Genomic DNA, 26,403 nt, shown 5'->3' on the forward strand with positions numbered 1-26,403 from the left:
AAACTAAAATCATTCAGCACTTATGACAGTTGCCTCTGAGTTTCAATAAGCACAGGTACACCTTCTTAGGGCATGGAGAGTATTACAGTAGCTATTTCAATTTGAATTGAAATCAAGCCACGATGGGGATTATAACTCTATGGGCCAGCTCACTCCAGCTACTTTCCAAGTCAGAGAAAGTTGGAAGAATTTAATATTCCTCCTAAATGAATCATAAGCCTTTTAATAGTCTTTATTCTTGCATAGTACATATATCTTGATGTAAATGTATCTTTTAATAATTTCCTCTGTGCCAGCTTCCCCACAAAATGTGCAAGCTCGCTTCAGAAAGTGTAAACCTTATTAAAGGGGAGGGTGCAATGGTTCAGTCTTTCTCCAGGGGATACTGCTGGCATTTGGGACAAGACATTTCTTTGCTATGTGGGACTGTCTTACAAGGGCAGGATTGCCAGTAGCAAATCTTAATCATTAGAACAAAAAAAAGAAATCTTTGATATCCGTCTAAGTTCAAACTTGACTCTCTCTGTCTCTCCTTCTTTGTCAATCTGTGTGTGTGTGTGTGTGTGTGTGTGTGTATAAACTGTGGATTGATCTCCAGGGTATTGGAGTATTATACTAAAGTTATTGGACTAAACACATATAGTTTAAATAATGCATACCAAATATATAGTTTAAATAATGCATTTCAGACATATAATTGCAGTTGTCAAAATTTTGAATTGCTAGAATTTAGCTTTCAAAATATAAGACCCCAACTCTAAGACAATCTAGTTTATAACTGAATTATTTGGCCTGTGGCCTACTGTGGGACACATTCCACAATGGCATCTTAGAACAGACTTGAGAGGGAGCCTTGCAAAGTTATTAGTGTGACCTTTGAAGCCAGACTACCTGGACTCAGGTCCCAGCTTGGCCACTGCCTGGCTTCCATACTACTTGGTACATTGCTTATGCTCACTGTGACTCAGTGTCTTCATTTACACAATGGGGTCTTAATATTAATGGCACTTAACTCATAGGCTTTTGTTTGAGGATTACAGGGCTTATCATATGTAAAGCATGTAGTATGTAGTACAGTACCTCACATACAGTAAGAGCTATATAAATATTTGTTATTTTTAGAAACTGTGTAAAATAAAACACATTTATCTCTAATAGAAATAACTTTTTATTTATTTGTTTTTGTGTGGCTATATAATCTTAGAAATAGTAGATTTCAATCACTGAATTTAGTCTCTTCCTCTGCATCTTTATTATTGTCTTTCAAACATCCCTTATCAGAATTGCAGCATCTGATGTTCCTAAAAAATCATGTTAATCTCCTTATACCAATCCAATCTATAATACTGACTACAAAAATACTGAAATCACAAAGCTACCAGCCGGCAACAGCTGGCGCCATTGCTAGGGGAAGGTGATGCAGTCAGTGGAAGACAGGTAAAGAATTAATGGATGGGTTAAAAATTTTAACAAATAACATTATTTTGTATCATCTTTTGATGTTCAAAGATGCACATATTATGAGTAGCTCTTCCAATAAAAATTAGTTTCATCATCTACCTGCTTTTATAAATGTGGTTATCATCGCCCTTCAGCTTTCTGCTTGCCTTTAGATGAGGCCCTGTCTCTGCACAGCATACAGAGTCAACTACTGTGCTTTCGAGAACCTTTATATACATGAATTTTATTGAGAACCTTGATAATAGATGCCTGCCTTATTCAATATTGAATTCAGAGTCTGTTCCATTCGATTCTTTATGCTTTATGGTAAGTGCTATATCTTTGTCTCCCCATTGATAGCAGCACCAGTGTGACATGAGGAGAGAAATTGCACTTGAGGAACGCATTACAGATCTGCTTCTCAGAGCCTGTTATGATGCCAGGGCCTTAAAAACATTGTACTTTGTCACAGGAAGACTTGAGTTACATGGGCCCACTTCAATGGCCATAAAGGCAGAAGCTTGACAAATGCACTGCTTCTCAATTGCATTTTATCCCTTATGTGAGTTAAAGCACAATTGTACATATCCATCAAAGTGAGTGCAAAACTGAAGTATTAATTATCCATTCAACTTGGACTTCAAAAGTAAAAATAGCATTTATTAAGTACCTACCATGTGCTAAGTGTTTTTACAATATATGATTCTCAGAACGGCCTTTCAAGATAACTATTATTTATGTGTGTTTTACAGGGAAGCTTAAATAACTTACTCAGGATTATGCATAAAATTCAACTCCTGCCTGTCTGGGTAGCTCAGTTGGTTTAGCATCATCATCATCCCAGGTGCCAAAGAGGTTGCAGGTGCGACTCCCAGTCAGGTCACATAACTAGGCTTCGGGTCTAATCCCTGGTTGGGGCACATACAGGAGGCAACTGATGCATGTTTCTCTCTCACAACAATGTCTCTGTTTCCTTCTATTTTCTCTCTCCCCTCCTCCTCCTCTCCTTTGTCTTTAAAAATCAATCAAAATATCCTTGGGTGAAGATTAATATTAATAACAATAATAATAATAATTTGATTCCTTTCCTGACTCTTCTGAACTCCACCTGCAGTAGACTTAGGCATCCCTGGGAACTGCTCTTCGTGCCTGCTCTCTGCTTCTATAGCAGCACTCAGTATTCGTATCAACTCGTAACTGGCTACATCATTCCCTGCCCCCTTCTTGACCAGAGCTGTTTGAACTAGGGATAGTTAGCTACAATCAGCGGTCAGTAAGTTCCTTCTCAGAAGTTGTAGTTAGGGTTAGTTTGTCAGGCAGAAATACCAGGGGGAAAAATTACTTTATGCCTAAAAATATCTTTGTAACATGTAACATGATGATTGTGAATCATACTAATTACTGGAAAACAACGTACCCAGAACTCAGTGTAATCACACACCCCACCCCAGAGTTAACCGTCTTCCTATATATGATGTTTAATGTTTCCTTCTCTTTTTAAAAATAATGTTTTCATATTCATAAGTTCATAGGATAAGAGGGCTTAGTCTTGCAGGAATGGATCTTTGGTGTCTTTCTTGGACATCTCTTTCTTCATGGATAGTGTTACACCAGTAAGAAGAGAGAAAACCTCTTTTTAGTAAATTTCTCAGTTTGGTAAATGGCACAACCTCCTAGCCAGTTATTTAAGCCAAGTGCAAATCAGCCCTGATGCCTCCTTTTCTCTGTCTCCACTTCCAGTGCATCTGCAAGTCCTGCCTTCCAGTGTGTGCCCATCCAACCACTTCTCTCCTCTCTCCCACCACCACCCAGTCTAGGCCGCCCTGCTCTCTTGCCTGGAAAGCTGTGATAGCCCCTCTTCTGCTTCTACTCTTGCTGCCTTCAGTCTTTTTTCATGTTGTAGCCAAAGTGATTTATTTTTTAACACAGTCATATCATGTCATTTCCATACTTAAAACAATAAGTGACTTCCCACTGTCCTTGAATAAAACCTGTCCTTCTTACCATGGCCTGCAATTCTCTATGTGCCATGACCCCTGGCTAACCTTGACTTAACCTCCGGCTCCTTACCTGCTTGCTCATGAGACTCCTTTCACCCTGGGGGCTTTGGGCTAGCTAGCCCTTTCCTCTACCCCCAACGCTTTTCCCCAGGATTATTGCATGGTTGGGTCTTGTGAAACAAGTTTCACTCCCACACAGAGGCTGTTTCCAACCACCCCGACTGAAGGAGCAGCTCTCTCTTCCTTCAAGTTTATCGCATTCAGCATGTTGACCTGTTTGTTGTCAGCCACTCTTCTCTTTGAACATAAGTTCTGTAAGGGCAGGGGTCTTGATTTTGTTAAGGAAAGATTATTAAAATAGTAAGAGAGATTTTTTTATTCAAGACTATTGCTATAGGGGTATTACAGTAGGAAAGAGAGATTGAGCTCACCCTGAATACAACAGAACAAGTGGGATTTATAGCCAACCCACAGAGTGACGGGTCAGCAAATGGAGAATCGCTAAGAGCAGAGATCAAGGGTAGGGGGACTCTTGCTAATGGCAGGCCAAAGATGTCACGGGTGGGGGATGAGGAGCCTGATCTAATATCAGGGGTGGGGGACAAGATGGGGACAAGGTTGAGGCCTAATCAAGTAGAAGGCTCAGAGGAGCCTGACTAAATTTGGTCAAGGAGAGAGTCTTTGTGAACTTCTTTTTTTTTTTTTTATCCCTATATAACACTATCTGATAGTAATACGTTATGTTGTATATTATATATTATGTATATAATATTATTTTAAAATATAATGTTACAAATTCAAGACACATATAAATATATAACATTTCTAGTAGCCACATTAGGAAAAGTAAAAAGAAACAGGTGAAACGAATTTTAATAACATATTTTATTTAATCCCTTATCCAAAATATTATTTATCATTTCAATATATAAGCAACATAAAAAGTATTAATAGGTAATTTATTATTATTAATAAGTAGTTTTTGTACCAAATATTAAAAAGCCAGTAGTATTTCCGCTCACAGTACATCTCAATTCCGACTAGCCACGTTTCAAGGACTCGAAGGGTACACGCGGCTCCTGGCTGCTGTACTGGGCAGTGCAGGTCTGAAGGCTGGGAGAGCGACTGCACACAGGCATACAATAAGTGTTTATTGACTAAATGGATGAGTGAATGAGTGAACTGAGAATAAAATCTATTCACAGAACTGTGCGTTTTCCTCCTGCAAGTGTTCAGAATATGCAGGCGCCAACTTTTACTCCAGAGGCATGGGTAAATTTAGAGCTTGTGCTGCTTGATTTGGGACAGAATGGATATCTCAAATAATAAGAGCGTATCACATCTCAAATGTGATTTAATTTTTCACTCATCCGTGTTCTATAACTACTCCAAGGTAATGATGGAGGAAACAGCTATAAATTTCATCCACAAAGGTGTTTATGCAACTACAAAGGTTTTTTTTCAATTAAATGCTGTTTTCATCCATTAATTTTTTTTCTTAAAGTGTTAAGACTACAGTTTTCACATACTCCTCTTTGGAACAAGATTTTAAGTTCCAGTTTTCTTTTGCCCCTTTAAATTTATAATTGGCTTCTGCATTGAGTACGCTCCAGGTGATGGCATTTGGCATTGTTTATTTACTGCCGACCGCCAGAGCAGTGATAGCTGGATCCTTCAGGAACAGTAAGACGCCTAGATTTACTGTGCATTGTGTGGCTTCAGAACGTTTCTTTTTTCCATTATTGTTCTTCCCTAACTCAATGTGTTAAGTTAAGTACAAGAAAGATTTTTTTTCCTATTTACCACACAGTCAGGGTGTGCCTATCTAGCTTGCTTTCTCTTTATACTATGAGTACTTTCGGCTATAGATCTGATCTCCTCTGGTGAAATCTATTGTGGTTTTCTGAAAGCTGTCATTTCTGAGTCAGGTCAACTAAATACCCACTAAAAAATCTAAGAGTCTACAAGTCTCATGAATATATTTATCTAATGTGCTATGTCTTATATAGTTTCACTTTGATAGCTTTATAAATTCAGGTTTAAAAAAAAAGAGAGAGGAATTAGAGAACTAAAAGATACTTTAAAACAGAAAAGAGATTACATTTTACTTCCAGCTTTGTGAATGATAGGAAAAGAATACATCTTTCATTTCTTTCCCCCCCACAATTAGATTTCTTGATGGAGACATAAAAATGTTTTCGATTTAAATCTTAAATTTGGGGGACAAGCTTTCTAAAGGCCAAATCAATGCTAAATCAGAGGTATTTACAACATCTACAAATTTAATCCAAAGTGGATACTTAAAAGCTCATATAGATCTAAATGATGTTCTCCCAGATGGTGAATTAATGTAATTTTAGCAGGAAGCAAAGTTGCACAAATATGCAGTATGCAGGACTCACACTGATTTAACGTATCTGTACCCACCACAGCGCAGATGTTGCTTGTCATTTCACCACCAGTTGTCTCTATTTCTCTCCATACTACACACTGAAGAATGGGAATTGGGAGTTCAGTAAATTATGATTTATTTTGTGACTAATGACTTGTTAGAAATTGAAGCTTTCTGTGCACTGTATAGAAATCACATTGGTTTTATTTTTTTATTTTTTTGTACAGGGTTTGAAAGGTGACTTGGGTCCTCGTGGTCCACCCGGCCCAAAAGGAGAAAAGGTATTATATTCACTGAGAAAAGTGCCAACCGTTTCTTAAGAAAACCCCTAAGAACTTAAGCAGTGACTTTTCATTGATGCCTTTTAACTGCCAGAAGTTAATTTTGTTAAAATTCACCAAAGGCTGTTATGTTAAAAGCATCTGAACAAGAAAAGCCTTTTCGGTTCATTTAATTAGTTTGAAGAGACTAAATGCACAATTGCTAGTCGACATTAATTTGTGTGTATAAGATTTCCCTTTTCTCTCCCTTGCTTAACAGCGTTAGGTATTCCATCACCAAATTAGCAACCGTGTCCTGTACCAGGGAACTTTGCCAGCAGCACTGAGCTGCTACCCTAATGCTGAGGCAGGTGGCCTTTGGGGAAGGAGGCTAATTTTGTATCTCAGTCTTAGTCTAAATGCTCCATTTCCTGCCACCTTTCCTTATATTCCATTTTATAATGGCATATTGGCAATTGACCTTGAAAAGGGAATTAAGAAATAGTAAAAGCAAGAGTCGTTTGGCACAAGGTCATTGGATGATCCCAATTTGATCAGAGTTGTACGTGTAGGTGTTTTACGCTGTATTTTTTTCCTTCACCATCAGCACATTTAGAAACCCTTGTCTTTCTTCAATATTTACCTCTGCATTAAAGCTGGTCCTGTAAATCGGTCCCCAGTGAGTGATTTAAGCTGCATCAATGTTTCTTAACAATGACTGGTTATTTATATTCAGTTGTTCCCCCAAATAATGATTACACAATGCTAAGTCTTAACTTTTGAGATGACTCTATTAGATGAGAAAAGAGAAAGTCATAGAGATACTCTCAAAGTGAGAATACAAGGTCCCAGCGCCCCATGCCACACAGCATATGGCCTCGATAGTGTCCACTTAAACACCGATCATAGCTGTGATGCTTGGTCTTAATGACTTTGAGTTCTTATGAATTAAACAAGGCTGCTGATACAATAAGGCATATAGGTGACATTTATAAATCAGAAAATAGTGAACTTTCAGATGAACCATTTTTTGAAGGTTTTGACTAGTTTGTCAATACATCCACCTGGTAATTTGTATTCATATACATCACCAAAGCAATTTTAGTATTTAAAAATACATAAATATAGGCAAAGCCTCTTACAATTGATGGCAAGTGCAATGCCAATTCAGCAGAGCGTTAGAAGAGGCAGTGGGACCACTTCTTGCAGCTGGGAGGCTTGAAGTGAGGACATCCATTTATTATTTCTGCTGATCCTCATACTAACTTTGTCAGAAAAAATTGTCTATTGATGTGACACTTCTCAGCTGCTCCATTGGCAAGGAATCATATTTGAAGAGATATTCTTTCTAATTTTGGATTAGTAGAAAAAAGAATAGAAATTAGATTACCTTAACTTTTCAAAACAAGTTCTCCAAAAAGCATGGGGGTGCACCAGGTGGTATTTATATCATGAGAGCTAAAAGCCCATGATACATTGCTCAGTGTGCAGATAAACTTCTATTTTTCTTCACTTCAGAATTTATCTAGATATTGCTGCTATCCATTTCAGAAAGTTTATAAACATCATGTGTAAAAAGAGACTATTGGTTAATTACAACCTTTTAAAATTTATTTTAGGGAGATACAGGACCTCCAGGACCACCAGCCTTAACCGTAAGTATTCTCGAAATCAAAAAGCAAAATTGAAATATGTTATCCTATTTATTGTTTACACTACATCATGACTAAACCAAAATTTAAGCCATAGGGTATCCTGAGAATTGATAGTGACATCAAGGTGGATCTAGCCAAACCTCCAAATGCTAAAGATGGGGCATCTACTTACAATAGTGAAGTACTTAACCTGAGGTTATATAGGTGTTACTAGAAAAGTCTGGAAGCAGTACCTGTCCTGAGCAATTTTCTCTACCTTCCATATGGTTCATAATTTTACCACTTAAATGTTTGATTAGACATTCTTGACATGACATTTAAAGTTAATGGAAGCAGAGACAGTTCTAATTACTCTGCAGACTGTAAAAGAACAAAATAAACCATAATCACCCAGTGATAAAAACAGCTACCTATTTAAGTTACATTCCTCCAAACCTGCCCAAGACCATTGTTTTTTTCTATATGATTTGTGTCTTAAGATTTGCAAGTGGTAAAATGGTAATACTTCAGTAATAGATTTGAGAAAAGTTTACAATGTGCACATAATGGGATTATTCTCATTTAAGTGCTTCATCATTTATTGAGAATTTAATCATCAATATGTAATCGTCTTATATTAGATACAATTTACTGTCATAGATTTTGTTCATAGGCCGTTAAGGATTCTCATTTAACTTAAAGATTTGATATAAGAATGACTCTAAACCTAATAGAAAAGAAGAAAGTTTTTAAAATAAGATTATTTGTAGCCCAAGGTCTCTCAAATTTAATGCTGGTATTACCTAATGACATAAGTTAAGAATTTAAGTCATCCATTTTCAAAGACCTGTCCTGATTATAGAAGGTCATGTTTAAAGAAGTCTTCTGGCATCTGGAGGGAGCTTTTCCCAACAGAGCAGCACAGGGATCTCAAAGGCTGTATGGCTTTGATAACATTTACATGTCTCTTTTTACTTGAAAATGTCATTCTGGAGAATACCTTCGAAACATCTTACACAAATAGTCCTTGCAGTGCTTACTTAAAGGACAAATACTTATTTATAAATGGAAAATCTAAGGAACCAAACAGATGACTAACTTAGGAAGAATGAAATTCAACTGAAAATGGAATTCTGTGCTTGAAACTTCTGTTTTCAAGATGGAAATAAAAACTTTATTTAGAGGAAGTTTAATCAGCATATTATTCTATTTTTATACCATGCAGAGTTTATTTTAAAAATTATTTGGCAGTGATTCAGGGTTAAGCCTGCTCATTTTACTTAAGTCACATGCTTGTTTTTCTTTAATTAAGCTATTTGCTCAATCACTTCATTTAGTTATCAGATGTCCTCGTTGTTTTCAATTTGTGTTTGAAGACGAAATGCAATTTATGGGTATCATTTCACCTGATACGAAGTTTTGACCCTGCAATCAGAAAATTGTATTGGGCTGCATCTGTTTTGTGGAGTTTTAGTGGAGGCTAATGTTTTCCTGCCAAGTAGCACCCTACAGATGTCTCTGCACGATTCAGCTGACAGATACCGAAGGGAGTATAAGCTAATTGTTATACTTATCTAAAGATATGTCAAAGCAATAAGACAATGAAATGAAATGTTTTATTTCATAAAGTAAAATATTAGCATTATTTGGTTATGACTATCTATATACTTGTCATTAGTTTATTAATGTAGATAATCAGCTGTTAACTATGAAATAGGGATGAACTTAAATGAATGCCAAATTACCATGCACTAAATATTTAATTTACCATATCACACATATTGATACATTTTAATGAAGTGATTGATAACAGTCTTCAAGGAAGCTAAAATGACTGACTCCACTATATTTGAATGAAATGCACTGATATATAGGAGTCAATAAACTTCGAGTTCATCCACAGTGGTTCTCATAGCTAGCTGCACACTGAACTCCACTGGAGAGTTTTAAAACATACCAATGTGTGTCTCCACTCCCAGAAATTATAATTCAATAGATATGATGTGGAACCAGTACACTTAAAAAGCTCTCCTGGTAGTTATATATGCAGAGGGAGTTGAAAGCCACTGTTTGTGGGCACTAGATTGGAACAAGCTTTTTTCCTACTTGGAAAATTCCTTTAGACTTTTGAAGGAGTCTGGCTTTCATCTTAAATTCAACTTATGTATGGTGATAAAGAAATATCTCATTCCATTCTGGAGGCATAGTAGTAAAACTAAATTAAGATTGAAGCCTGTGTGGTTAAGTGGAGGAGATTAGGGCTAGGAAAGTACCTTTAATTATAGCCTTAACTTATCCATTCAAGGACTCCTGTGGGCTCAGGTGCCTTAATACATCTCAAAACTTAATGTGCATAGGAACCTTCAGGGTCTTGTTCAAACGCATATTTTATTCCATAAGTCTGAGGTGTGGGCCTGAGATTCTAACATTTGTGACAGGAAGATGCAGATGCTGCTGGTCCTTAGACCACACTTGGAGTCACAAGTGTTTAACACCCAATCCCCAGCTGTGCTGCAGACTCTCTGCTTCATTCCACAGATCAGTGCCTCTCCACCTGGACCGCACATTAGAATCGCCTAAGGTGCTTTAAAAACTCCAATTCCCAGGCTGCACCCCATGCCAGAAAAGTCAGAATCTCTGGTCTGTTTAAATTTTCCCCCAGCACTTCCAATGTGCAGCCAAGCATGAGAACTACTGCTTGGAAGGCGTGTCGAATACTTTTCTCCACAGCTTCCTCTTTCAGAGTTTGAGCAAACATGTTAAGACTACTCATTATCTCAGTATTTTTATCAAAAACACCCAACCTGATTTGATTACTTTCGGAAGTGCTTCCAGGACATGCAGACTCTGTGAATACCTGTGATTTGGTTCCTGGGTCCTGATTATAGAGGATGGCCTTCCATCTCCACATTTACAACACACCTGCACGTCCCTCAGCAGCCCCGTCTCGAGCAGGACCCAGCATTGTCAGACCCAGCGCATAGAATTCCAGGAACTAGGCATACAGACATGAACTGCCCTGAATAAATAAGGGAAAAAAGTCGAACGCTTCTTTCCCCTCTAAAACACGCACACTATATTTATTTTACTTTAATTCATATTTTGCTTAATAAGAAGTTGAGAGGCATAGTAGCTGAGCACACTGAAACTCTGAGTTTTCTGATGCAGGGCAATCCTATTTGATACAGAACATTTTTGTGGATTGTGTTTATCACTGGTACGTCCATGTCCCTGAGGATTACCGTGCTTTGGCTATTATTTTAAATTTTAAAAATCATGTAGAACCATTTTATTTCAGAAATTCAATCTATAAAACTATTCCTCTATTTTAATTAAATGCTGCCCTGTTTCTTATTTCTACTGTTTCTTAGAACCGGTTCTATATAATTGGGTCTCAGTGGAGTAAATGGATAAAGGAGTAAGAGAGGCCAAGTGTAGAAGGAGTGAGAGGCGAAGGTGAGGGAATGGTATAAAACATAGACCAGAGGCCTAGAAACAGTTTCATTAATTGAATTTACCTGCAACAGCTCTTACCCTTTATTTCACCTTCCCCATTCCCACCACCTTGCAGTCTCTCTGCCAGCCACCAGCACCACCTTACTCCACTCTCCAATGACGGGAAACCTCTCACTGAGAAAACCAACCAAACGGCGCTGTCCTTTGCAAACGCAGTGCGCGCCAAACTCCCTTATTATTTGAAGAAATGAGATCCCGTTTAAGATTCCACAATGGGATCCATTTGACAGCATTTGAATCCTTCTATAGATTCATATTCATAGATAATATGAAGAGAACTCCAATGTGACTGCAAAAAAAAAAGCTGAGGAAGGAAGGGAGGGAGGGAGGGAGGGAGGGAGGGAGGGAGGGAGGGAGGGAGGGAGGACAGAGGGAGCATAGAGGGAGGACAGAGGGAGGACAGAGGGGAGGAGGGAGAGAGTCACTGTAATCTGTAGCTCAGAGACAAGAAAACAAGAGATTAAGGTGAAGGGCTGAGGATCTCTTGCTAGGCATATTTTCAACAGGTACAGCTGGTTGAAAATAAAAAAATTAATCAAATCACTTTGATGTATTTCCAGCCTTTTTTGGATAACAGATTCACTAATTAGTTTACTTCTGAATTTACTATTGTTTAAACACCGTAAGCTATTATGATAGCTTACAACAAGTACAGTATTAATGTTCTGAAGAAATAAATATGAGATTTTTAAAACTGATTTAAACTAACCAATGGATCATTCTTTCTTCATCCTTTCTTGTATATTGAACTGATAACTGTTCTTTAAAAAATCTTGATATATCCTAATAATAATAATGACAATAATAAATGGCAAACATTTATTGAATGCTTACTCTGTGTTATCCAAATCATTCCTTATACCACCTTGTGAGATAGAAAATGATTATTACCACATAACAGGTGAGGGAACTGAGGACTAGAAAACTACAAGTTAACTATGTTCACTTGCCCAGGGTTCCAGAGGTGGTAAGTGACAGAACTTATATATTCAGATACCTGTTTGACTCTGAAACCTAAGCTTTTTTTTTTTGAGACAAGCATATAATTTTATTTAAAGAAGTATTCTCTTGCTATTTCATTTTTTCAGCTTTATATAGTTGACATTTAACATGGTATAAGTTTAATGTTTACAATGTAGTGAATTTATACATGTATAGATTGTAAAATGATTGCCACAATAATGTTAATTAACGGCTGCTGGGAGTAGCTGGGAGAATAGCAGCCAGGGTTCTCAGAGGGCAGCAAAAAACATGGATCCTACTAACCATCTTGCAGAGTCCATCTGGAAGGCCACCCAGATGTGGAGAAACAGGGAACCCTTGTGCATACTGGTCGCTGCAAATTGGTGCAGCGCCTGTGAAAAACAGTATGACGGTTACTCAAAAAATTCAAAATAAAACTACCACATGATCTAGCTATCCCACTTCTGAGTACATATCTAAAAGAAATGCAATCAGTATTTTAAAGAGATAATCTGCATTTCCATGTTCATTTCAGCATTATTGAAACAACCTAAGTGTCTATCGACAGATGAATGGATAAAGAGTATGTCATATATATATATATGTATATATACACACACACACACAATTATTCAGCCATAAAAAGAAGGAAATCCTGCCACTTGTGACAACATGGATGGACCTTGAGAACCTTATACTAAATGAAATAAGTCAGAAATACAAATAGTAAATGTTCTTACCTTTATGCAGAACCAAAAAGTAGCCAAATTCATAGAAACAGATAGTAGAATGGTGACTGCTGGGGTGGACAGTAAAGGAAATTGGAAGATATTGGTCAAGGGTACAAACTTCTAGTTATAAGATGAGTAAGTTCTGGGGATCTAATGTATAGCGTGGTGACTACAGTTGACACTGCTGTATTATATATTTGAAAGTTGCTAAGAGACTGGACTTAAATGATATCACCATGCACACACAAAAAAGTATTTATGTGAGGTGATGGAGGTGTTAACTAACCTTATTGTAGTAATCATTTTACTATATATACATGTATAAAATCATCAGGCTGTACCTTAACCTTACACAATACTATATGTCAGTTTTATCCTAATAAAGCTGGGGAAAAGTGAATTACCGATGAATTTAAACTGTCTCTTCTGTTGCTATTTATAATTTACAAAGAAGATATTTACAGTCATGTGCTGCTAATGGGAATACATTCTGAGAAATGGGTCATTAGGCAATTTTGTCATCGTGTGAACATCATAGACTGTACTTCCACAAACCTAGGTGGGATAGCCCACAACACACCGGGGCTATATGATACAGCGTATTGCTCCTAGGTTACAAGCTGTATGTCATGTTACTCTAGAAAACAACACAAGATTAAATCAAGTGCAAGAGAAAATGATGCAATTAAGAGACTAAGTATGAGATATATGAGACTGCAGCCTACGTAACCAGGCACACTGTTATACAGCAAACTTTCTTTTTATGAGTAGAGAGGCTACACTCTAAAATAACCATAAAAATCTACGAACACAATAATAATGTGATGAAGGCCTGGGTGGGGCAGGGGCTGGGTGGAGAGGGTCAAAGGGGGGTGGAATGGGGGACATCCACAATACCGTCAGCAATAAATGTATGTATATATTTTATATATGTACATAAATCAGTAACATAGTCATTTATTATCACTATCAAGCATTATGTACCATATATTATTGCATGTGCTACACTTCTATACAACTCGCAGCACAGTAGGCTTGTTTACACTAGCATCAGCACAAACAGGTGAGTAATGTGTTGCGCTACACATTACAATGGATATGACGTCATTAGCCAATAGGAATTTTTCAGTTCCATTGTAACCTACTGGGACCAGTGTTGTATATGTGGTCTGTCATTGACCGAAATGTCACCATGCAGCATTTGACTGCATATATGTGAGCTAAAACCAATACTGAATAAGGAAGACGTATAATAACACCCACATTTGTTTGATTTGTTTGATTAAAATACAGTGTATCTAAGATTATCATGCAAATTTATGTTAAAGGTATATGCTGATAAATTATTCTGAAATCATAAAGATTTGCACATAAAAGTTCTCTATGAAAGGTAAATATTTTATGGTTTATATGTATTTTTGAATGATGGCATTTTTACATTAGCCTTTTTCTTAACATTAAAATATAGCTATAAATCCTTACATTTAAATATGGAGCTATAACAAGTACAGATTCTTTGTCATTTGTTTTTAAAATCTTAATTTTATATAAATGTAGTGTGTCTTTACATATAACTTCTTAAAACTGAGTGTATGTTTATATCCTTACTATTACTCACTATCACCAGCTTCTCCTGAAATAAACATACTGCTGTTTTTATAGTAGAGTTTTGCTAAAACCCCTAAGTGAAGCTCCAGAAGCAAGGCTGTATTAAAATGAGGCAACTGGTTAATGCTTCTTTCCCTCTTTTCTCTTTCGGCCTTTGCATGTCATGTCAGAAGAGACAGGTGGAGGAAGGTAGAACAGTGCTACTTCACATGATTTATCCACTAATTTTAGTTCCCAGGAATATGACTGTGCTGCTCCCACCCTTTCTCTTTGGGGAGTTATTAAATACTCATCCAGATGGCACCAAATGTTTACACAGAAGCCAAAGGTTTAGTCAGTCAACAGCAGAAGTGTCTTAGACATGCTTACTAAATGAGACTTTAAATGCCAGTTCCTTGGGGCCAGATAAATCCAGCTTTAAGTGAAAATTAGGCACAGAGATGGAGGACGGATTTCGCCCTATGAAAGCTACCTAAATACCATGAGCAACTGAGACACAATCTCAGCTGCTTATTTATAAATCAAATGACACATAAATTAGCAGATGGCCCCAATGCACAAGAGATCATACAGTATTCATATAAGGGCAGCCTTGCAGTATATGTTTTTTTTTCTCTAAATTAGTATATACAAGATATAAAAATAATCAGTTCAGTAGATGTCATGATTCCTTCCATCCCTCCCTCCTTTCAACCTACCCAGTTACTTGATTTCTATGTGTTGGAGACTGTGCTAGGTACTCGGAATACAAACAGCACTCATGTAGTTGCCTTCTCAGAACCTATTTGGATGGGGAAAGAGGGATATCTGTAATACTCTCAACAATAAAGATATATTTAAAAATAAATAAATATTAGAAAATAAATAAAAAGAACAAAATAAAAAGCAACCAGTTGGTTAACGATCATTTTTAAACCGATCATTTGCAATTAGTATATAAATAGCCTGCAAGTATTTGTGCAACTGTAGTTATACTGGTTTACATAAAAACATTTAGTTATTTCTGAGAATATAATTCTTACCAGAATTTTTATGCTGTAATTTACTTGTTTACTTTAAATACATTTAAATCACAAACTCAACTACTAAATAATTGTTTTGCTGAAAATTCTAAAGAACTATAACCATCTCTTTAAGTGAGTGAAATGTTCAAGTTCTTGTTAAATGCCTATGAAGCATAATTTCTTTCTGTTCTGACTTGGATAAATATATATTTATAGCATATAGGTACTATATATATTTATATATACACGTAAATATATGTGCTATAGCATAGTAATTAACCAGAAAGTCAATTTAACATTATTTTAAATTTCTCACATATTTAAATCTGAGTTATTTATATGGTCTTTCTATGAATTGCCTGAATTTGAATTAATATTATTAGTCTAAAATTTTTTCATAATTCACATTTAATTCATTATTAACTTTCTGAAACTAGAGATCCAGCTCAATATTGGGATATTTAGGGTACAAGTGGGCCAGTAGAAGGAAGGCAGTTGAAATTTTTTTAAAAAAATCAATCCTTCTTTAAAATTTGTGGGCAAAAGACTTATATAAGTGAATTTGTTGACTAAAATAGACAGCATTTCTATACTATTAAGCTATTTTTATTGACTCTGTGCAGAAATATAGTGGAGTTGATGCTTAAGGCCCTAGAAAGATTTATGTTTAGCCTGAGAGAAGATTTATGTTGTAGAAAACCTACCATCAGCTCATTTGACAGGGAGGTGATTTATATATTTTTCATTAGATGAATGGTTCGAGAATAGCTCCTTCTGCCCTTCTGTTTATAGTTTGCTTCTGTTTCAAAAGACATTTTAAATTGTTTTCATCAGAATTCTAAATTAAGCATTTTAAAACTTAACAGTAAAATTTTCTATCCTAAAAGTGCTCTACATTGACATTTTGGTATTTTTATGAAAGAACTATTTTATTTCATGTTTAGATACCCAGCAATTTGGAAAAATACATTAAAATATATTTCAAGTGCCATTAGAAAATTAGAAAATGAATAAGATTTTAAAACGTTATTTGCATAAAATATGTGTTTAAGTCATAAATCAATACAGAAATTACTTTAATTCAATTCCACTCTAAGAGTTTAAAAAAATTTGGTAGACACCTTACTTTGATCTATAAAATGGAATTTTATAATGATTGCTTTCTAAAAAGATTAGAATTATATTCATTCCAATTAACTATTTGATTGGTTTTAACAAACCAAAAATGTATGCAGTGTAGCTTAGGAGTTATGCAGACCCTGGACTCAGGCTGCTTGGGTTTTAACCTTATGTTACTTGACCTGTGTGTGTCCCAGTTTCATTATCCATAAAATAGGATCATAATATTTCCTACTGCATAGTGTTGTGGTGATGATTAAGTTAATCAGTATAGGTACGGTTTTTTGAACTGTGCTATTTAAATAGACTAGTAAGTACTATTTAACTTTTAACTAGTGTTCTTACTGCTATTATGCTTAATATTCAGTGGTAAATATATCAATAGAAATGAACCTAGAGATTTTCATGAAGTAATTGCTGAGAAATGTTCAAAGTGAACTTATATATATTTGCAGTGTCTTTATGGCTAGAACTCCTTCATCTGAAGTAAACTATTAAATGTAAACTAATTTGAAGTATTTTGTCTCTTACCTCTAGTATAACCTCCAGGACAGCAACCTTGTCTACCTTATGTCCAACTATACCCCAGAGATTAAAAGTAGTTGGTACTGTGTAGGTACTCAATGAATTTCTTCTTCATAGGTAGGGGAAACAGATATTTTTCACTGATGAACATATTATTAAAGTAAAATATCACCAAATCCTACAGTGAAAATATCTGGAGGAAAATATGAGTATTGACTTGAACAGCATAATAAAGAGCGGATTCCCTCTCTCCAGCTACCAAGCTAATTAGTTTAAGGTAGGTTGTCACCTTCTCCCATATTAAAAACTTTCAGCAATGGCAAGCCTGACCTCACTTTCTACCCCTGATTTTTTTTTTTTTAAATCAGTTTGAGAGTCATGACGTTTGCAGGCAACTGAAATTATCTCCTTACCTGAAGAATCCTACCTTCTGTTCCATATGCTGCAGTCAGAACCAGAAGCTTTATATAATTTAATCTATTATTAAAGTCATCTTTTGAGAAATAGTTAAAGAAACAATGGCTGTAAGAAACCCAGAATCTACCCTGAAATATGCAGCTATTTTTTTGTTTATTTATTCACCTTGGGCATGTCACCTACTAATATTTAGAGGTCAAAACAAAAGGTTTTAAAGCTCATTTCCAACTCTAAAATTCTATTATTTCTTTTTTTACATTTCCTAAGGAAATTTAATTTGTTTTGGTTACCTACAATCTAATAGATAACCCTTAATAATATTTTAATTTTTAAAATTTTTCCATTACATTTTACTTTCAGTATTATTTTGTATCAGTTTCAGGTGCACAACACAGTGGTTAGATTACTTTGCAAAGTGCTCCCCCAGATATTTTCAGTACCCATCTGCACCATACATTGTTATCGCAATATTACTGACTATATTCCCTATGCTGCACTTCACATCCCTGTGACTCTTTTGTAACTGCCAATTTGTAATTCTTAATATTTGTTCTTTGAATTCTATTTCATCCCATTCTTTTAAAGTTATAGATTAAACATAAGAATAGTTTAATTAAATGAGATATATTCCCAATATAGAGAAAGGTTTGACTTGGCAGTGTCAAGAACTGTGAAAGGTATGTAATTTTCCCCTACTTGCAGTTTAGCCTGCCACAGGTTTATGGACTGAGTCGGAGACAGAAGAGGCATTACTCAGGGCAGAGGGAGCCTGAGCTTCCTGTTCGCCTTGTTTGCCCTGCTGCCAGGCATCAGAAATAATCCAGGTAGATGCTGAACATGCAGTAGGTTTGTGTCACAACTGAGGAACTCCAATCTCAAGAAACCCAAATCTTTTATAATGGACTACAAGGAAACTTGCCCCACAAGGGAATATTATCTTTAATATTTTGAGCAGTAAGGAAATCTGCCCTCCTTTGTTTTTCTATATAAACAGTCTTAAAAAGGTAGTTCAGAACCAAAGGCAGTTAGTACCTCCCTAACAAGACATGCAGGAACATGAAAGACCCTGGAAAGATTCATTGCCTCCCAACAATATTCATCCTTCTTTTCTATGTTACTGTCTTGGATTCTGGCAAATTTTCCTTTGAGTATGCTACTCCATCAACTGTGCTGGTTAACCGTACAAACAGAGGCTGGGGCCAAAACAGTTTTTTCTCACATGGCACTTAATGAGGGCTACCATTAGCAGGACTCCAAGCAAGTAGATGAGGCCGACCTATAGCACTGATCCCAACAATATTCCCAGGATCCCAGACCCAACCAGCGGAACAAATCCTATAAATTATCCAAGTTTACATTAGAAAGCCAGACAATTTTCTCCTTAAGTTTCCAAATTGACCTTTCCCCTTGACTTGAGGCATCAATCCAGATTCATCAACAAGGACATGGGCATATTTATAAAACTTACAGAGACCCGTTCTGCCCCCAGCTTTAGTCAAGTGGGCTACCATAAGGGTGCTGATTGAGCAGTGTACTAAACCACTCTCATCTATAAAAGGGAAATTCTCTTTCTTGGAGTTGTTAGAATTAAATAAAATCACTTATGTAAAATGACTAGTGGAATTTCTGGCAATAGCAGGTACTCAGTGCCAATTCTCTATCTTCTTCCTAATATAGTATTGTGAGTGTGTGGAGGTTGTCGAAGGATTTGTTGAAATGATGAAATGTGGCGCTAAGGCGTCTACCTTTTGGCTCTGTGCAAATATGAGTCTTTTTATATGTTGTTTGCATTGTCTTTTTACACACTCCTGTTTGTATGCTTGTGATATAGATGCATATTAGTACATTGACTCTCATATTATCTAGATTTTGTTCACTTGATACACGTTATTCTTTTTCAGAAGCTTGAAAATAACTTTGATTCCTCCGTTTTATTGAAATATTAATAAAACATTAATTGCAATTTACCTTCATGCCAACTTTCTAGTGTTTGGTAGCTTGAAAATTAAGTGGCTTGTTTCTGGCTTTGATAAATCAACTCTGCTTACTTGGAAAACACATCATGTTGTCAACCCTGTAGATTGAGAAGTGACATGGGAACAACATCATGGGGGGTCTATATGACACATCATGACTAATCTCATTAATGCCACTGGCACTAAATTGGAGTCACACCGACACCACCTTAAGTTATTCAGTCCATTAAGTCGATGTGATTCTGGAGGTTAAATATTTTACTCCATTTCTAAATGGTTGTATTTAAAGAAATATGTATATAGACTGATTTGTCCATTGGCTTGCAATATACATTACACAAAAGTGCAGTTACCAGCCCTGGCTGGTGTGGCTCAGTAAGTTGGAGTGTCGTCCTGTATGTCGAAAGCTTATGGGTTCTATTCTGGTCAGGGCACACACCTAGGTTGTGGATTCAATCCCCGTTTGGGGCAACCATCTATGTTTCTCTCTCTCTCTCCACCCCCTCAAATCAGTAAACATGTCCTCAAGTGAGGATTAAAAAATAAGAAATGAAGTTATCCCCCAGACTTAGTATTTAACTAAGTCTTAGAATTCTAACATTTTCAAGAGTTAGTCTTTTTGTCAGTAATAAAAACTGCTAGGACACATTTTCTCATTTAACAGCCACAAAAAGCTGATAGACAATGCACCTACTTTACCCATTAGCTAGCACATGAATTACCAAAATGCATTGTATAGTTAAGTCTTAATTCATAGGGAGTTCTCACTGGTTTTGTGAATTAAGAATTAAACATTCAATATTTAAACAGCCATTCTTGCACTTTTTCAAGTATTCTGCAGAATTAACAAGACTTACTCAATCTATAAAGGCCATCTCCTTGGTTCTGCCACCAATAAGTTATACTAGACAATTTTTGGATCATATAGTAGTTCTATTTTTTTCCAGGAACCTCCATACTGTTTTTCATAGCAGCTGTTTCATTTTACATTCCACCAATGATGTACAAGTGTTCCAATTTTCCCACATCCTTGCCAACACTTTTCTTTATAGTAGTCATCCTAACATGTGTGAAGTGATATTTCATTGTGATTTTGACTTGCATTTCATTGATGATTAGTGATGTTGAGCATTTTTTCATATGCCTGTGATGAAATAGCCAAAATATAGACACAACTGAAATGTTCATTGGTGGATAAATGGGGTGTATATGTACAATGAAATATTATTCAGCCTTTAAAAAGAAGGAAACCTTGCCCTATGCAACAGCATGAACGAGCCTAAAAGACATTAGCTAAGTGAAATAAGCCAGCCACAGAAGGCCAAATACTGTATGACTCCACCTACATATGATGTCTAAAATAGTAAAACTCATAGAAACAGAGAGTAAAATGGTAGTTTCCAGGAGCTAGGGGTGGGGAGAACAAATTAGGGATCTGCTATTCAACAGGTATAAAGTTTCAGTTCTACAAGATTGATAAGTTCTAGAAATCTGCTGTCCAACTTTGTTCCTATAGTTAACAGCACTCTATTGTGCATTTACAAATGTATTAAGAGAATAGACCTCATGTTTAGTATCCTTAACATAAGAGATTGGCAAAGGTCAAAAAGTTTGATAGTACTTTATGTGAGAAAATGTGGAGAAGCACTCATGCATTCTGAAAGAAGTATATATGGTACAGTCTTCTAGGGAGGACAATTTGATGCTGTCTAAATTTCAAATTTGCATTGAGCCAGAAAATATAGCTACAGATAGTCTCTCTCATTTATGAAATCATGTACACACAAGGCTACTTATTTCAGCATTGTTTGAAATAGTAAAAGAATGGAAACTATCTAGATGTGCAGGTGAATGATTAATAGAGTATAATATTTTAAAAATATATGAAATATTCACATTTTTATGATTATGTAAATATTGGTGTTCGCAGAGTGAAGTAGTACTTTTCCTTTCCTGAATAGTTTTAGTTTTGTTTTTTCTGGTGTTTCCAGTTGTCTTTCTGTTTTCCCTGTAATCATCTTCCATATTTTTCAAATTCTCTCATTGAGTCTCTTATTTGGAGGGAGTTCTATTCAGACCTTTTATTCCATCCTTGGCCAATAGCTTTTTAGGCCAACTACAAAAGTCTCATATTATACCTCCCTTTATTTTCTCTGGGTTGATTCCAATGCTTCTTATTTTCATTGTCATCTCCTTTCTTGATTTTACTCTTTTGTTTGTGTGGACACATTTTCAAGCAAATTATTAAGAAAATGTGAAAGGTAAATTTTATGAGATTGTTATATGTTTAAAACTGTTTCTATTCTACTCTCACACGATTGGTTGTTTGTCTTGGTATAGAATTCTAGGTTGAAAAGTTACTTTCATCATAATTATAAAGGTTTTGCTTTATTGTCTTTTAGCATCTGCATGGCTACTGATAAATTTAATGCCTTATGAATTCTTGTTACTCAGGCTTTCCCAAAAAAGGGGGAAAGCAAAAATACTGGTGTCTAATTCACCATTCTTCTCCCAAAAACCTTTATTCAAGGTAACAGTAGGGTTTCTTTCTGGTTTGGTTAAAGTACCCTTAAATCTGTTTCTTCCACTGTGCCCTGTGATACATGGTTAAACTTTATGATCTATGAGAACATCCCTTGATATGTGGGGATAAGGTATACTTCATGTTTAGAAACACTCATATTAGGAGAGCCTAGCTTCCAGGCTATGTCTTGTGTGAACTCAACAATCCTTTCTTGGATATCAAGAGTTGAACATTGATTTTTCCATTGTCTTTACACTTATGGCACTATGATCTTAATCCTCCTGGGGAAAATGGATGCTTTGGGCAGAAAGGAGATTGTCCAGCAGAAAGACGTTAAAAAGAGAAAATATTTAAACATATATTTTTAATATTTTAAAATTTTTCTTTATTACAGTATGGATCATTTTCCCCTATTAAAGGTTTGGTTTTTGCCAGCTTAACTCAATTGCAGCTTACTTAGCTTGATATTGTATGAACCATCTTTACAGTTATTTGCACTAAACACCTAGGTCTTCCATGTGGTGTGTCAGTATCTCTGTATTGATTTATATTTTAACTCTGAAATTACTAGATTGAGTTTCCTTCAGTCTAGTCATTTGTGTTGCATAACCCAAATGCAAAAGTTATTGATGATATTAAATTTGGTGTTACATTTCTATCGTTCCTCAGAAAACATTAGAATACATTTAAAAGCAATCTCTGTATAGATTATTCCCTTTGTACAGTGCAACCATGTCTCCATGTGGCCACTGACCTATGGAAAATCCTGTCCCATAATACAGACTGTTATTTGATCAGACTAATCATTAAAACTGAATCAATCATATTGTGCCTTATAAATCATTAAGACATGAGACAAATGGATTTGACAGACCATGGCCTATCAATTTTTTTACTTGTCAACAGAGCCTTGGGTTAACAGAAATCCAGCTACTTCATTTATTAGGTTAGGGCCAAAATAAAGCAAATCTGCATGGTTTTTCATAGTCAAGGATAATTATAAATATGAAATGACCAAAATATGAAATTACTTATGACAAATAAATAGAAGTGAATCAAGAATAATTGCCAAATATGAGACTACATTCTTCTAAATGAAAACATTTTAAGTAACTTGATTGGTTCTATTTCTTATTAATAAATGATTTGATTAGATACTTTAATCTCTTCAGTTCATGTAGTTTTTTTTTTCAAAAACTAAGTACTTAATCTTCATCACTGTGAGATAAATTAAAGAATTCAGGTTGTATTTCTTCCTCTAATGAAGGGCAAACTCCTCCACACAGAAGTATAAGAATTAAAAATAACTTGAATTATTTTTATATCAAGTGAGATTGTTATGAATAATGTAAGTTTCTAAATTGAAATTTCTGTAGCTATGACAATTAATGTTCTCACTACAGCAGAAGTATCTAGAGAAGTGTAAAGAATCAGAATCTTAGCAGTCATTCACCCATTTAACACCTACTAAATGCAATCTATTATGCCAGATAATATGCAAAGTGGAAAGAAACTGAGGACATATGCAATTTATGAAGTGGAATGTCTAAAATGAGGGCAAAAATTATTGTTAAAGGGAAGTTTGTGGGAAGTATACAGATGCCCCACAGCATTCCAAATTTACAAACTATATATCTTATTATTTAATTTATAATACTTTTAGTTTTATTAGCTGAATCAGTAGTGACTGAGAACATGTTACTTCAGAATCTATATCACAAGAAGAAATGTGATTTCGGAGTTCAGAAAACATGGAAAAATATTATTGTTAAAATTTATCCCTGCAACCACATGGGATCATAATTCATTTATGTCTCATGTCTAAAATGCTGCCAGGGCTTTAGAATGAAATTAAGTTTTGAAAGCACTACAAATGACCTCTATTTTTTAAATTGTCGAAGGTAGGGTAAAATTGTCCATCCAGTTTTGGAACCTGTTTACTGTAAATGATAAGGATTGGAACATTCCTTTCCACACAAATATTTCATAGAGTACTCTTTCTATTGACAGCTCTTCTTCTCTTGTCAGTGTTACTAGACAGACTTGTAGGGATTTTTTTTTAAGTATATGGAAGAGATTCTATTGTTCTTTATTTCAGACATCTATTTCCTAACATGCACTGACAAATGCTTATGATAAAATGATAGGCTTCTGAGATATAACACAGGACTTCTCTTTTTGAATACTTATACACCCTAAGGGAAATCCTTTCTTGTGTCATTATAATTCCGTGAAATAACATAAAACTGGTAGCTTCTTTAATATATGAGCATAAACAGTCTTAAGTGTCACTTCTCAGAACTAATACGAAAATCTCTTCCCATGACTGGCCTATGTGCCTGTTATATTTTCACTTATTTGCTTTTTGGCGTTTGTTCTGATGTTTTCAACTTGATTTGTTCCCATTGTTCTTGTATTAAAGCATGAAACTTTCTATAAAAACAGAAAAACTCTGTTTTCAATTTTAATTTTATACACTCTGTTTGAAACACAGAAAATGCCCTAGTGGAATTTTAAGAATTTATTCAGTTTTTGCTTAATCTTATGTTTCAAGTCTATGAAGCATATTCTAAAGCAATAATCATAACACTTAAGATACACTCACTTGCATAACATTTTTGTCGAAGTCAGTTTTAGGTATCATGTGTTCCTCAACATTCCTGGCAAGGGAGTGCAAATAATACATTAAAATGAAGCTTTCCTTTCTCACTTCAGCTCCTTTCTTTGAGAAGTTATGAATGTATCTTCCCTCTTTTCACAAATGAAAATTGTTCAAATGCAATTAATCTACCCTATTAACTCCACTACACATCTGCTGTATTTGTTAAACACTTCAAAATTATGTTCTGAACCAGTTAATTCTAAGTAATTTCTCAGTTAAATATTTATAGGAGCTTCTCTGATGATAAGCTCTAGCCTGTCTTAGATAATCAGCAGATTGTCCAGAGAGCACTGTGAAATGGAACACTCTGGAATAGCTCTCCACTGCAACTTCCAAAGTCTTAATGGGATTGGACTGTTCTTGCATATTTTTATCCTAGCCCAAACAGATAATAGCCTCATGAATTCCGTTATTGGTCAGCATTTTTATTGTCCAGAATCCCACTTAAAAAAAAAAAAAGCCTGATAGACATATGCAGATGTTTACATCACGACTCTCCAAAATACATTTTCAAGTTTCTCTTTCCAAAAAGCAATACATTTTTATGTTTGTGGAATTTTAGGAATAACCCAATTTACAGTTATTTTCATAGTGGACTAAATAGATGAAAAAAGTAGAAAAAATGGATAGGCATTATTCTTTGGCCAATTAAATCAAAGAAGAAAATAATGTCCAGATTATGCAAATATGCCATGTGCATAGAGTTACTTAAAATATGATTCTCTAACTAGAAAAAATACATAAATCTGTTAAATCTCAAGTACTGGTCAAAGCTTTAAATAAGTCCCATGACAGAAATAATGGCGTAGGTGGGAAATGATCATTTTTAAATGAACTGTAAGGCAGTTTTACTCTTAGTCATCAAAGAACGGAATGATCACCCTATATGAGGAATGAAGGCAAGACTGGAGGCTCTCCACTGTGGTGCTTAGGTCCAAGTTTTGAAAATAAGTATGATTATATGTGCAGCAGAAACCTGTTTCCTACCACCACCGCCAGTATTATTCTATCTCAGTGTTTTCTTTCTTATAATTCAGTTTACTAAGTGTTTATTGAGTACCTTCTGTGTGTGGTGGAAGATAGAAAAAAAGAATCCTCTGTCTTCTGGGAAGGGGGGGGCGGTAGAAGGGGGTAAAGGGGGGAATAAATGGTGACAGAAGGAGACTCGACTTGGGGAGGTAAACACGCAATACAATATGTAGATGATGTAGTGTAGAATTTTTTACCCGAAACCTATATGATTTTATTAACCAATGTCACCACAATAAATTTAATTTAAAAATAAGTGAATAAATACTCCTCTGTCCTCTAGAACTCATAGTTAATTAAGAGAATAAGTAAAATAAATGCATAATATCATTTGCAAGACCAGAGAATGAATTGAGGGAGGGGTTCCAAGTAAATATTTTTAGTCCATTGAATACATTTTGAATCAATTTTGATATTTTTGCATTATGTAGGCTTTTGTTATATAACTTCTCCAAAAAGTAAAGGAGGTGGAATTTTTATTATTTGTGGCTCAAAATTAATTGTACTCCCTTGAGTGTTTGGCGTGTATATGTTTTAGAAACTCATGTTTAAGACGACTGAAAGAGCTCTCAGCATTTGGATGGATGTCAAAAATTTTATATA

The 26,403-nt window shown here is 35.4% G+C and overlaps 1 protein-coding gene across 1 annotated transcript in view; it reads left to right on the forward strand.

The window, feature by feature from the left end:
- The window catches only part of COL19A1 (collagen type XIX alpha 1 chain), a 284,762-nt gene that overhangs the window by 125,056 nt on the left and 133,303 nt on the right, over positions 1 to 26,403 (forward strand). The window contains exons 14-15 of the mRNA XM_081141246.1: positions 6,060 to 6,113; positions 7,712 to 7,747. Coding sequence (XP_080997372.1) covers positions 6,060 to 6,113; positions 7,712 to 7,747 — 90 coding nt within the window. The remainder of the gene's footprint in view (positions 1 to 6,059; positions 6,114 to 7,711; positions 7,748 to 26,403) is intronic.

The sequence above is a fragment of the Miniopterus schreibersii genome (assembly GCF_964146895.1).
Source record: "Miniopterus schreibersii genome assembly, chromosome: 6".
NCBI lineage: Eukaryota > Metazoa > Chordata > Mammalia > Chiroptera > Miniopteridae > Miniopterus > Miniopterus schreibersii.